This window comes from Anser brachyrhynchus (assembly GCF_964034855.1).
Source record: "Anser brachyrhynchus genome assembly, chromosome: 1".
NCBI lineage: Eukaryota > Metazoa > Chordata > Aves > Anseriformes > Anatidae > Anser > Anser brachyrhynchus.
This window is the reverse complement of record NC_137694.1, coordinates 92,989,021-93,003,148: the sequence shown is the minus strand read 5'-3', so window position 1 is coordinate 93,003,148 and position 14,128 is coordinate 92,989,021. Positions and strand designations below refer to the sequence as shown.

At 39.6% G+C, this 14,128-nt stretch overlaps 1 protein-coding gene across 46 annotated transcripts in view; it reads left to right on the top strand.

The window, feature by feature from the left end:
• BBX (BBX high mobility group box domain containing) overlaps positions 1 to 13,531 on the top strand; it is a 138,438-nt gene extending 124,907 nt beyond the window's left edge. For 44 of the 46 annotated variants that reach the window (XM_080576498.1, XM_080576490.1, XM_080576509.1 and 41 more), the window contains 3 exons: positions 1,846 to 2,043; positions 2,729 to 2,921; positions 5,539 to 11,582. In XM_080576498.1, coding sequence (XP_080432624.1) covers positions 1,846 to 2,043; positions 2,729 to 2,921; positions 5,539 to 5,626 — 479 coding nt within the window. In that variant the 3' untranslated portion in view covers positions 5,627 to 11,582. Of the gene's footprint in view, positions 1 to 1,845; positions 2,044 to 2,728; positions 2,922 to 5,538; positions 11,583 to 12,476 lie in introns of those variants that run through there. The other 2 variants (XM_080576478.1, XM_080576500.1) reach the window with 2 other exon arrangements.
• The last annotated feature ends 597 nt before the right edge of the window (positions 13,532 to 14,128 follow it).

Here is a 14,128-nt window from a genome sequence, read left to right as displayed (position 1 = left end):
TCTCTTCAGCCAGTCTGCATGCTCACAGCATTTAAAGAAGCTAGAAAAAGGTAAGAGTTTATAATAGCCATATCTAGCCAGTACGTAAACAGCAAATGTATACTGAAATAGGGATGAAGTCCATGCAGATTGGTTGGCTGTTGTACATAATTAGTGAGGTTTGTGCTCTTGCATGACTTGCCCAGTCTCAATACAGGAGATGGGTCTTGTTCAGTGCTTAACCCTTCTGAAACAGCAGTGGCTGGCACTCCAGCTTGAGTTTTGCATGTCATTTTTTGCTTGTCCTGCCACCCGTAAAGTGAACAAATGGGTCTTAGGCATTTCTTGAAAATGGGAACAAAGAATGAAAGAAATGGTGGGCTAAATGTAGACACGGTAACAGCAGTGAAAGGACTCTTAAAAAGAGAGAGACTGTAACCTGATGGGTAGTAAAGAAAATGAGTTGAAAGTGCTGCAGAGGAGAGAAGATGCAGGCATTAGGAAAAATTATGTAATTGTTCAGGAGGCAGTGCATCTGGGAAAAAAACAACCTGAGGACTTGATGAAGATACCATGAGTACTCCCAGTTTCCAAACAGGTTAGAGAAGCCTCAAAGAAACGGCCTGGGCATTCCCTTTGTTGCCAACCCTGTCTTTCTGTAATCACAGATGATGTAGGCCTCATAATACTTTTATTACAAGAGAAAATCTATCCCACATTGAATTTGTGGACTAGTGATACCCTGTGGTATCAGCAGTATGGTTTATTAAATCACTGGAAATCACAGAATCATAGAACAGCTTGGGTTGGAAGGGACCTTACAGACCACTCAGTTCCAACTCCCCGCCACGGGCAGGGACACCTCCCACCAGCCCAGGTTGCCCAGGGCTTTGTCCAGCCTGGCCTTGAACACCTCCAGGGATGGGGCACCCACAGCTCCTCTGGGCAGCCTGTGCCAGTGCCTCACCACCCTCTGAGTGAAGAACATCCTCCTGTGGCAAGCAATTGATGACTGTACACTGATCTCAGACTTTAGAAATTTAAGCACTGCCAGTGATTGCTGCTTGGCCAATTTCTGCATGAATAAGAGTAAAATCAGTGTCTAGTCAGGTGAAAACTTGTGATTAAGTTCAACTTCAGGATGGAAAGTTGCTTTGAGGTGCCAACACTGGTACTGTTGAAAAAGATTCAAAGTGTTCCTTTCACACTGACTTTATGTAAGCAGTGTTTCCATCACAGTATTTTATCCCGTGTTTACTTTCCTTTATTCTCATCTTCAGATGCAATCTAGTTCAGCTTTTGTATTTGCTGCCTTTGTTGGTTTTTGTTTGTTCGCTTGTTGTTTTGTTTTTTGTTTAAGCGTTATTGTTTTATAGAAGGCAGCATTTCCTTCTGCTTCAGGGAGACAACACAGGGTAGTGACTATAGAGAGAAGTCTGAGGGTCATTCGGGAATTTCTGAATTCTGCTTGTGATTCTGGCTATGAGCTAAGATAAGCTTATGTGAGGACTGTAACCATTACTGTTCCTTAAATGCATTGTGTCCACTGGCTTCCTGTTGGCATCTTCTGTTGTAGAGCGTTTTACACTGACTGATACCACGCTCCCACTGAAATGCTGCTGCCTGTCTCACAGTTTCTTTTGTAAATGTTAGAAAGTTGAACCTCCTAGGACATCTTTAGAAGCTGTTGCTACTATTCTCCTGCAAACCCCTGCAGCATCCAGATGAAATCTTGTCATGGGTTATGCTCGGAGTACCTGAGAGAGAAGGCTTAGTACATTATGTGGATACTTACAAAACAGTAAATGAGCGTAGCCAGTAGTTGAATTATTCTACATTTAAATGTGCATTTTTGTTCTTTTTCAGCCATATTCTTAGAAGACAAAAATTCCAGTGAGCCTGCCTGGAAAAATAAAATTTCTATATCTGCCCTAAACACTCCAGAGCCAGCAATGATGCACGAGCCTTTAGTTGGGAGCCAGAAAAGGAAAGCAAGGAAAACTAAGATCACTCATCTTGTCCGAACAGCAGATGGTCGAGTGTCACCAGCAGGAGGGACACTGGGTAATGAAATGATAGTTTAAATTTTGTTAAAATTGAATAGTTGGAGATGGTATGAGAGTACAACCAACTTATCAGGAAGTATTGTTCAGCCAGCACAGACTCAGACCTGCTCAGAAAGGTCATTCAATAAAATGCAGACATCGATCAACTGGGAAATCAGTGTGTCCATTACATCTAACCTCTTTTTATTTGGCTGCCCACATCTGTCTTCTCTTCCTGGATATTTCTCTCAGAACCACGAGCTGATTGCGAAGAGAAGTGGAAAAGAATTAAGTTTCATTGTTTCTTTCCAGTCCAGCGAAGAAATTATACTGCAGCTAGTTACCTGACATAAAAACTAGTTCTATAATATGACAGTCAGTGCCAAAGCCCTTGCAGGAGTCCTCAGCAGTTAAGATAATCTTTCAGGACTTCTGCATCTTAAACACACACAGAGACACGAGCTCTCTTGTCTGACCCAAAGGATCAGCTGAATCCAAAGTCAGTAAACTGCTTCATAAACCTCAATATGCTTCTGCCGGTAGCTTGGGTCAGAAGAGGTTGGCAGCATGAATAGGATTACACTAGCAAAATCGAAGCCCTAAAGGTAAAGATGCTGTTAAAACCAGACTGGTCAGTACGTGGATGTGCTGCTGTGAACTTAAGGGCTGTCCAGACTTGCAAGCTTAACTCTCTTTTGTTTCAGAGGAGAAGCCTAAAGATCTGCCACAAAGTAGTCTTCAGAAAGCCTCAACTGCAGAAACAGATTGCAACAGCGAATGCTCCAGAAATGCAGAGACAGAAGAAAATCATAGTATTACGTCAGATATGCCAGCAGTGTCTGCGTTTTTTAGCTTAGCTGCTCTGGCAGAGGTAGCAGCAATGGAAAATGTACACAGGTATGGTTTTATGGTTTTCTTTTCTCATTTTTGCCACCGTGTTTGGAAAGCAAGCAATATGCAGTGTTTAATTTGGCCTGTTTCTTCCTCCAATGCTTTCTCTGAATGTGTGTTTTCTACCACTAGCCTCATAGTATTAACTTTTCACCTACATGACAATGTAATCTATTTCAGTAGTCAGTAAAATGATCCTCCCCAGTAAGCTTGCCTCCCAGTTTTTGTATGTAAACCATTTGATATGCTCCTTGAGATCCTAATGATGAACAGTTTCTAATTTTCAGACACCATTTGTCAGATAACAGTGGACTTAAGTAGTTACTGCATGCTGATTTGTACGTCTCTGTGGCCTAAGACTGCTGAGAGAATTTCATATAACTTCAGCAAAAGTTCTTATTCTGAACTTGACTGAATGAAGCTAACTCATTATTTTTACTCTTCTGCTTTGCTGTGTAGGAGGCAAAGCAGCTGCAGCATGTCCTCAGGGCAGAACAGTTCTGGGTGATGGAACGGCATGTTTCTTTGGGCTGGTCCTCTCGGTGTAGGAGCTAGGCCATCCGCACAGATGGTGTGGAGAATGCACAGGTTCCTTAGGCCCGTTGGGTCAATTCAGATGTTCAGATCCTGCGTTCTAGACCTGTGATGGGAGGAAACGAATGACGGCAAGTCCTCTATGGCTCTTAATTACCTGGTGTTGTTCTTCGGTGCTCCACTGTGTTGGAGATGATGCCCCATCCTTTTCTAGAGTGGAAAGTCAGTGAGGAAATCCTGGGCCACTTTGAAAGCATCACAGCCTCTGCAAATGGCATGTGACAGATTGCTGGCTACCTAAGGAACTCCACAAGTTTTCTCTCAGTTTCTCCCAGTTTTGCAAAACATCTTTCTGCTATTAAGACAGCAAAAGTATGAACTCGTTTCTGTCTTCTTCTGTGGTTAGAAGGCACAAAGTGAGCCTTGGGGAAGGGACTTCTGCTATCACTTGCAGCACTGTGGTTTCATTGATTTCCAGTGATGGTATGACAAGAATTGCACAAGAATGGCAGGATTTGCTTAGTTAGGCTTTTGTCTTGTTTGTTCTTCTAAAAAGATTTGTGTTCCATTTTTCCCATTTTTCTCCACTAAAGCAAAAGTCTTGAACTAATGCTTTACGTACCTTTCTGTTCGGGTCCTTCTTACCTAGTCCCATGTTTTGTCATCTCATTGTGCAGTTATCACAATGCAGCACCTTCTGTGAGGCCTGAAAACTCCAGACTTGCAAATGTCTAACAGCTGGTGCAAATTCCAGCTTCTAATCACCAGGGAAATGAAAACAAGGACTCTTTCCCAGTAGTAGTTTAGCCGTACATCTCTGGCAGACTTGGCAAATCAAAGTCGAAACAGAAACCTAAATCTGATGGGCTGGATGCTTCGTTAACTTCTACTCTGTTGACTGGTTGTTATCTTTGCAGCTTACTTCTTTATTTCCAAATAACTGGAAATGGGAAGAATAGCATTAGAGGTTTGCTTGATGTGTTTTTTCAGCGTCTGAATTCAATTATTAAATAATTTTGCAAAGCCTTAGGCCTTGGAAGCCAGACTTCTTTCTAAGTGTAATTAGAGCTTTTCTGGAAGTGACAACATGGTTTTCATTTGAATGTTTGTGTTTAGCTCTGGGTAGAGTGCCCTGGTTAAGCCTTGTGAATGCCTTGGTTAAGCACTTGTGAGCCTGAGCTGCATTTTGTGCTAAGGCTACTTCACTGCACTCCTGGTGTGCAAAGCACGTTGGTGCCCACGTTTCTGCAGAGGTCTTAGCTCTGCCAGAGTGAGGTAAAGTGGTCTTCGTGTAAATAAGAAGTAGGCCCCAGATTCACGTTGCTGTAAGTGACACATAATGTAATGAAAATAGAATCTGACTTGAGAGATTAGATAACAGGCGGTGATGTGCTTTGTGTATGCATTTTAAAAAGCAAGCTGCAAAGGAGTTCTCCCAAGTCCATCTGCTTCAATGACTGATGTTGATTTCCAGCATGTAATTCTGGTGCAGTTTATTTTTACGATATCCTGTGCCAGGGGATCATTTGTAAATTAACACTGCTCTAGTAATGAAAGAGTTGTGCTGGGCTGATGAAGTGTTGAAGTCATGCAGCTTGGACTAATCCCAACATGTAACTCTGCTGGTGGGTATATTTCCATATTGCTTAAAAGCTGGCTATTGCCTCTCATTAACGTGACACACGCCTCTCTGCATTTGCCATCTTTTGCTACACATGAGCTGCACTCTCCGCTTCTGAGGGCTGAAGCCACTCACTTAGAAAATGAGTAACAGCACTTGTGTGCTCGTAACGTACTCTTTGGCCATACATTTTGTTTTGGGTAGTTAAATACCATCAAGACTTGGTTTTGCTTGACTTTGCATTGTATTGCAGGTTGTCCTCGGGATATTTTCTTACCATTGCAGGAATACCTATAAAAAGAGTGCATAACCAGCAGTATGTGGACACCTGTAGCAGTAGGGAGTTACGGTGTTGTAACATCGGGTGTTAAACCATATCACATGCTGCTTTCTGTCCTCTCTAGTCTGATAAAAGCAACTCCCATGCTCCCAATAATGATGGGTGGCTTTTCTTTTCTTCTTTTGCAGAAGTCAGAGGGCCACACCTCTCCCACATGATGGACAGCCAAATGAAATGTCTCAGGCTCCAGTGCTTATTTCCTGCGCTGACCAGTGAAGCTCCACTTTATTGTAAAACATTGTGCTTTACCTAATATCCTAGCCTTGTCTTTACCAAGGGAAGCTAGTCAGTCCATGTGATGGAAACTATAGACTGCAAGCAAGTGCTTATTGCTCTGAGTGGCCCAGAATTCACTGGAAGCCAGACATTAGCAACTTGGGCCAGGTCCTCAAATCGGAACCCAGTGTGTAGGAGGGTGATATTACTTGTCTATTAATGAAGAGAAATGGAATGATCCCAGAGCTTGCTTTCTATTGAAGGCTTTTAAACAGTAAATAGGTGGTTGATGTGAAGAAGGCTGCCTTTACTGTTAGCTCACACAGCATCTCTTTTACCAACCAGAGAGTATGGCAACTAGTTTCATATAATACCTAGTTCAATGAAAATGAAAAAAAAAAGAAAAAAAAACAACAACGAAAACACTGACGCACTGCACTAGTTATTATTAGATATTCTTAGTCATTTTTGTACATGAAGATTTAAGTTCTAAGATGGTTTATATTAATAGGTTATGCCTACGTTTATATTGTAGAATGAATTTAAAACCTGTTCCAGAGAACTCAAGGCAGCCTGGACAGATGTACCATTGTTAGCGGTGTTTGGGCAGCCACGTGGTCCAGATGTTCTGCACTTTTATATTCGCCACCAGAGTGGTAGAGTTTACTGGCAAAAATTCTGACAGGCTATGTTTGGGTTTTGTTTCTTTTTAATTTAGCTTTGAATAACCAGGATGATGTGCATTAGAAAAAGGAGTGGTGTATGGAAAAGAAAAATACTACAGATAATTGACTTGTCTTTTATGCCTTGGAGGGTTCCTTTATTTTTGCATAGATATCTGAGTGACTTGGTGAAACTTTCCTGTAAACAAAAAGTACTGCAAATATGTTTTTCAAAAGTGACCTTAGTATTATTTCACCATTCTGAAGAACCTAAAAGCATGACTTTTCAATATACATGTACACTGATACACGTACCTTTTACATTTTGCAAACACTGGCGTTGTTGTAGTTACTATGCACAGTCTCAATCAGCTTCAGAGTTTTTATAAAGGGCCAATTACGGTTTATGCTGGTCAAGGGGCAAGTTTTATGCAGATAAACTACAACTGAAAAATAATGTTTGACGGAATTCAGACTACCAAACAGATCCATCTGCCAGTTTCTGTCTTTGCTTATGTTGAATTTTTGTGGTTTGCTCTCATAAATACATCCCAAAAGCCAGGCCAAGTGTATCACTTGGCCTGTTATCTTCACTATTTTGACTTACACTATTGTATAACCAAGCATTGATTCCTACCAACAGATGCAAAATGATCACTAGTAACTAATCTAAAGCTACAAATTCAACAGGGTACTTCTTCAATAGCACAAGATGTTTCCCTACTTTTTGCATTGTAGCACAACAATTTACCAAATTGGACTCCAGCAATAATTTTCTATTAGTCTTCGTCATACTGGCTGAATTTTTGATAGTATTAGATTGAGTTTGAAGTTCTTTGAATTAAGTCTTTAAAAGATGCGAGTTTACATCATTCTATCAGGCATTCTTATTTATACTTGACTGAATTGATAATGTGTTTTGGGGTTATTTTGTAACTAATTTGATGTAATAGCCATATGGACAGTAACTCTATTAATGCTTGCTAGGTTTAGCCTTTCATTATTGTAGTTAAGTGAAAGTCTTTGGTTCATTGTTGGGAAACAACATACAACATACCACACAAGTTGTAACAAAGGATTAAAGGTTTGACATAGGGCGGACAGCTTGGAAAGTCTCACTAAAACGGCACCATCAAAGATGCATGTGTTGGAAGAAGGGAACAACAGCAAAAGAACAACAAAATTTAAGAGCAAATGAGTCAGTGAAAAGGCTTTTTAAAAATTCAGGTGAATATATGACTAAGAGCCCCTCAAATGCCATTGCAGCCTATGGCAGTATTTTTAATAAGATTTTATTAAAGTTTTATAAGTTATTTTAACAAGACAGGAAAAAACTTAAGACTTAAAACTATTGGGTCACAGCAAGGTGGCTGTTGGAGTTTTGGACCACTTTATAATTAGCTGAAATCCAAATATGTTACAGTGCAGGCCGTTCACGTTGACAATGGTACTAACTTATTTCTCTAGAAACCTTTAGAGTAGATATATTTTTGTCAAAGCACCCCATTCTTCCTCAATTTAAATTTCAATATTGTTCCTGAAGATATTTCTGTATATTAATGGTACCTTTTTTAAAAGAAACAGAAAATTACTTTTTTCTATATGAATTAATATCTTACTTGATCTGCTTTTCCTTGACTTTCCCTTAGAGAGGGGGTAGGGTTGGGTCAGTTTACTGGATATGACTGTTTTCAGATACTTATAAACCTTTTTGTAGATATGCTTAATTTTTAAGCGATTAGGCACTGAGAGTAGCAGAAATCCTGCAAAGCTTTATAGTTCACTAGGCATTTGCCTTTGTTGGTTCTCTGAGTGACGTCTTGATTTCAGTAGCTAGAATTTTCCCTGAATCTACTAGAAGGGGTATCAGTATTTTCAGGTAACAAAGTCTGTTAGCACAACAAAAATTTCAGACCAATATCTTACTGTATTGGGGGTTGGGTTTTTTCCTTGTTTGTTTTGTTTTAATTTTTATTAATTTCAGCTGCTTTCATTTTGGAAAATCATATTGCTATTGTGTGTACTTCAGTATACCAGCAAACACTGTTACCCGTTAACACATTGTCCACAAATGCCTCTAGAGAAGAAATTGTTGCACCTTATGTATATCTCAAGCAAACCAAAATATGCTTTTCTGCTTTGTTTATTCTGAATATGTTGTATCATACTTTACTGAACCCGTTTTAACTTAGCTAAAGCTATCAATATTTATGCATTTCACATTATTTTCTGGATCTGAACCTGTGTATAAATCTTTCTTTAAAAAAAAAAAAAAGAAAAGCAATTACCGTAGTCGTCCTCTATCACTTATCCATGGGAGTGGGGAATCTTGTCTCAAGTGTAAAATGCAGTACTGTCCCAGTTTTCCTTAGTTTTTATTTATTTAGTGACCTTTGATACTTCATATATAGTTTTTAGGTATACAGAATATATTGTCATAGCCGAAGCTACAGATCTAAGCAGCTGGGAGAAATTTACTGTAATGTCTTCTTAATTGTTCTAGTACTGTATACAGATATGGGAAAAATGTTCTGCAGAACATTTGAGATGCAGATTCTTATCCCCACAGTAGGTTATTTTCCAGATATTAGACCAAATCAATCAAAAACATCCATGGTGATTACTTAATGCTCTGCGTATGGCAGGAATTACCCCTTGAATGTGCTGTGATTTCAGAAATAGAATATATTTATTTAAGATGACTGAATGCTCTTTTATACTAATACAATATCCCAAAGTCATGTGCAAAAGATTTCTCATTAGTTTGGGTTTCTGTTTTATAGCATTGGTGCATGACTTTCGACATTGAAGTGACGAGCGTTGTTGGAAAGGGGCACAGGAACAAGGGATAGGTAGAAGCACGTGAACTGGCGTTCAAGTTCCACCGTTGGTCTTTACTGTTTGGGTGAAAGAGACCTTTGTAGCACAAGGCTGAGGAGCACTCTGCAGTCTGTGTCGAGTAGAAACCCAAGGGAGCTGTAACAGCATCAGAAGGAGGGAATGCCTTATAGTTTGGATGCCGTCTTTTGGAACAGGATATTAAATTGAAGCAGTTTCACTTTCTGCTGCCTGTTTAGCTACTGTACAGATACTGGAGCAGGCTGAAGGCTACGGTTGTAGACATGGAACAGCAAGGAGAGGATAAAAGGAAAGCTGGCCTTTGTTCTCAGTAGGGTGAAGTTGTGGCAACAAAGGGAAGTTAGGAAAAAAGATAGATATGTGTGTGTGTGCGTGCGTGTGTACATTCTGCAACATAAAAAAAATAGTAGGAAAGACAAAAACATCTTGGGTCTACAAGAGCCTATAATGTATGTTGATCCTTTGAGTGCACTCCCTTTTTTGAATGCTGAGTCTAATATGGCTACCTCTCCTAAAAGACTACTTTCGCTAACTTCCATTTGCTTTCAGGCTTGATCATGTAATCTTTTCAGCCACTGATACCATTTGTATATCACTATATGCTTTACTTTCCAAAAGCAACTTTTATACAGAGCTGACAACGTAAGGCTGAATATACAGTGGTAGCCAAACTGTGTTGCTGGAGCATTTTTGTTTAACCTCTGCCATAGTCATATGGGTTGCAGGACATGGGCCTGCTAGTTGGCTCAGCGAGGTCGGGTTTTGTAACAGCAGAAAATGCAGTGCTCGTCGGGTTGGAGTTCAGATGTTCCTAGTGGTAATGCAGTAAGCCAAATGCTGCTCTTGAAAATTATTCTGGAGTTTACGTTTGCAATCCTAATTCCACAAGGAAACATAACTGTGCAACTTTTGTGTTGTATACCATACATCATCCACTAGATGCTGTTTGTTTGCCGTGCTTGTTTGCTAGATCATAGAGTTCATAGGTCTGTTTGCCATGTTTTGTACTATTTGTGGCATTCTCCTTACCTTGTACATATTGTGGAACTATCATCCAAGGCTGCCAGAACATTGAGTCATTTTCAGGACACTGAGAACCGTGAATGAGTGCATTTAGGCTGTGAAAGAGTTTTTTGCCTCCTCCCCTGTATTTCCCAATAAAAAGGCACAGTGAGGTTTATTCTCTCACCTAACTACTATTATAATCATTTATATACTCAGTATTTTCTACTGAATCGACAACTTTGACAAAGCTTATAAAAATGGATGTATATTTTATGGTCACCCACTGATTCTTCTAAGACAGACACCTAGGAAGAGCTGACTTGAGATCTCCACTCAGCAACACACCTAAGCTTCACCATAAAACCATCCTTATTTGAGGGGTAACGTTGTTGTTTGCACTGTGACAGTGCAGGAGCCCCAGTTATGGACCACTGTGCTCTCAGAGTTGAGCTTGGGCTTGCGTGGTGTTTCTGGGCAAGGCATGTTATTTTACCTAGGGTAAAATAATCATTGGCACAGAGTTTTAAAAACACATGCAGTAGCGGAACATTTGTTGACTTCTTCCAAAGAATTATATTGTAATTTCTGGGTCTTGACTGTTACCGTATACCAGCAGACCCACGCTGTACTCTACTGGAAAAAATACATCTGCTGTCACAATGTACAGGCGAACTAACATTCTGAATGTAATGGTCTAATCTAATCTTCTAACCTGTACAACTGAAACTTTATTTTCTCCCATGCACTGCAACGCTTTGATCAGTGGTTTGAAGGTGACAAAAGAGAGAGAGGGGGGTGTGTCTGTGTATGTATATGTATGTGCACACACACATTAGTGTGCAGTGACTTGCAAGACGTTACCTCTATAAAAGCATTCCCATGTTCATAAACCAACATGAGGTTTCTCAGACAAGTTTTCAAACTTTCTTGGTAGATTTCATTCTCTTTCTTTCACATTACACCATAAGGTGTGATTTCAGAAATGTCTGAAAAAAATTCAGACGCTATGAAAACCTTCTTCCTCAGCAGTGCTTGCTTTCCACAACCGGTCTCTGTCGACTGCTCTAACACAACTGATTTGCTCTGATCTCTCTTCCTAGGGCCCAGTCCTTCAACTTTTACTCTCATACATAATTCCACTAAATTTTGACCCAGTATTTGGCTTTATTCTCTCCAAAGCTTGGTGTAAACATGCCTTATAATAGTTCATCTCCATAAGTGGTATAACGGAGCTACTGCCTTCTTAGATGTGTGTAGTTAAAAGTCAATAAGCACATTTATAAAATGTCATACTTTCTTCAAAAACCTCTATCTAATTTGATATTTTTAAGTGCACATGTTAAGTCATGTGTATAACATGCTAAAGTACATTAAACTGTGATCATGAAACTGAATAAAATATTTAATAAAATATTTGAAATATTTGAAAAGGACCTTCAAATAGATTTCTTTATGTTCATTCTATTTTGGTTATCTAGTGTGTGCCTGTAAACAGTTTCCCATTTAAAACTAATGATTGCAAATAAATACTATTAAAACAGAGCTTCTTTGATACTTCACCTGCTTTACTACCAAGTGATTGTTTACTCTAACATACGGCTGAGTTAATAGTATTTGCAGAATTTTTTTTTAGCTAGAGTATGAATTTGTTGGTTTTTTTTTTCTTTTTATACTTAAAAAGAAACAAGCTCATTTCCCACCTGGAAATGGAAGATGCCAAAAACCAGTGGAGGACCCTCAAGAACTGTAAGCTGTAGTTTCCCGTCAGATCATCCATTCAAATCTACATGACTATAAAGATGCTGCGTATTTTACAATGAACCTATGCCCATGTATTCTTGCTTAAACATGGGAGCTTCCATTTTATTTGTTTTAAATTCTGAGCCTGGTTCAGCACTTTTGACATTGTTGGAAAGATCCACAGACAAATAGTGCCACAGAATTCATTGGATTTATACTGGCATAAAGCTGGAGATTGTGGAATAGGGAGAGGCAGGACTCAGTGTAGTTAGGCTGTGGGAAAAGAGTTTGCCTTTTCTTCTTAAGCTTTCCAGGTTTCCACTTTGTGTTTCTGGATTTTTTTCTTCACGCAACTGGAAAGCTCATTTATAGCCCACACAAGTATAAATGAAGTCATCTCACATAAAGAAGTCCTTGCTACATTTTCGGTCTTTGGACACGAAGAGAACTCCTCAGAAATGTCTTCTGTTTTAGAAATAAGTAGTAAACATCATCAGTATTTAAACTTAAAGGTCCCCACTGCTTTGGAAACTTACTTAACTAGGCCTCTGTTCTACCCCTATGTTTTACCTTTCTTTGTTTAGGCTGGAAAATTAGACTGTGGGAGATCTTGTCTTTTCCTGTCCTTGGACACCTGAAGATTGCTTGATTGCAAGGATCACAAGAAGACCCAAGTACAGCCTGCATGAAACCAGTAGAAACCAGTTGTTCACCTGGGAGCAGAACTCGTCTCTGAGTCAAAAGTAGCAGAAGGGAAGCCTTTACTCTTTGGTTTGTTCGGTTTGCTTTTTTTTTTTTTTCTGCCAATTGTGTGCCATTTACTCAGGGAAGAAGAAACGTATGCAATCTTGCACTGCCTTTACTGGGTATGCATCAGTTGTCTGCAGAGAAATACTAGGAATGGAGGAGCTTCAGCATTGTAGTGATCACACTTGGGAAAGGGAGAGAAGAGCTCTGATGCAGCAAGAAAAGAAAGCTGCAAGAAATCTCATAAGTGAAGATTTTTTCTCAGTATAGTATGCCCAGTGAGGGACATTGAAGTCACTATTTCTTTTTTTTTAATTACCAAATTACCTTAAAACTTAGTCATTTTCAATATTCAAACTCCCACCTTTTGTTAATCTGCTCTCATTTTGTTCTTCCAACAAAGCATCTGCATAATGCAGCTCACTCTCAGCACATCCAGATCTGGTTTGTTTACCCAGCTCTCGTGTTGCTTCTTGCAGCTGCAAGGCATTACACTGGCACTCTTTTACCTGTCAGGTGAGACAAGTTTCCACTTGGAGGCGCAGGTCAGAAAGACATCCTCCTCCTGCTAAGGTGGCGTGCTTCTGCCAGGCATTACGACATTCTCCATCAATTCTATTTGTTAGATTATTACCATTTTGCATCACATTTTTTTAACGTGCAGCTAATCCTGCTCTGAAGCAGACCTTTCTATTTTTTTTAAGTGTGAAAATATTAAGTGAGGCGCAAGTTATACTTGAGCATAGCATAACCATTATATAGCGCGTGGAACTGCCGGTTCTTCAGGAGGACACTAGCACTTTGTAACAAAATACAAGATAACGTTTCTATATCTGCTGCAAAGTTATGTTTTGTTTTGTTTTCAAAAATAAAACCTGTAAGATATAACGCCTACCATCTATTCAGTGTGAACTTCTTTTTGTGGACTGTTCTTGGCACAGAAACAGTAAGAAATTGAGCTCTAATACAGTTGCACTTAAAATGTGCTCTAGATTTCAGCTACCCTGCATTAGTTACTTCCTGACAAGGGAAGGTGCAATAGATCTTCAGCAGAAGTAAACAAGCACAGGATGTACCTGTCTGTACCCCAGCTGAAACTCTGGTTGAAAATCCAGTCTATGTAAATTAATACCAAAAGTTTGTTCCATACAAATAAATAATTCAGCCTATTTGTTGGCCTGGGAAATAAAAAGAACTAGTTGAAATAGACCCCAAAATCAAACCAGTTACATTGGCAAAAAATTTGTTTTGCTAAATGCAAACACCTAGTACTTTAATTCAGTATATCTGCATGGCTTACAGGAAAATGTCTTCCAGATTTTCACATTCCTTTCTGAGGCCGAGGCTGTCCCTGCAGGAGTTTGTTAACGTGCTATGGAGGCACTTGGTGGATCTTCCCTCAGAAGTCCTGTGCAGCCATAGATAACTCTAAGCTCCCTCAGGCATACGAAAAATTGTGCTCCCAGGAGATGTCCTGATCTAAAAGAAG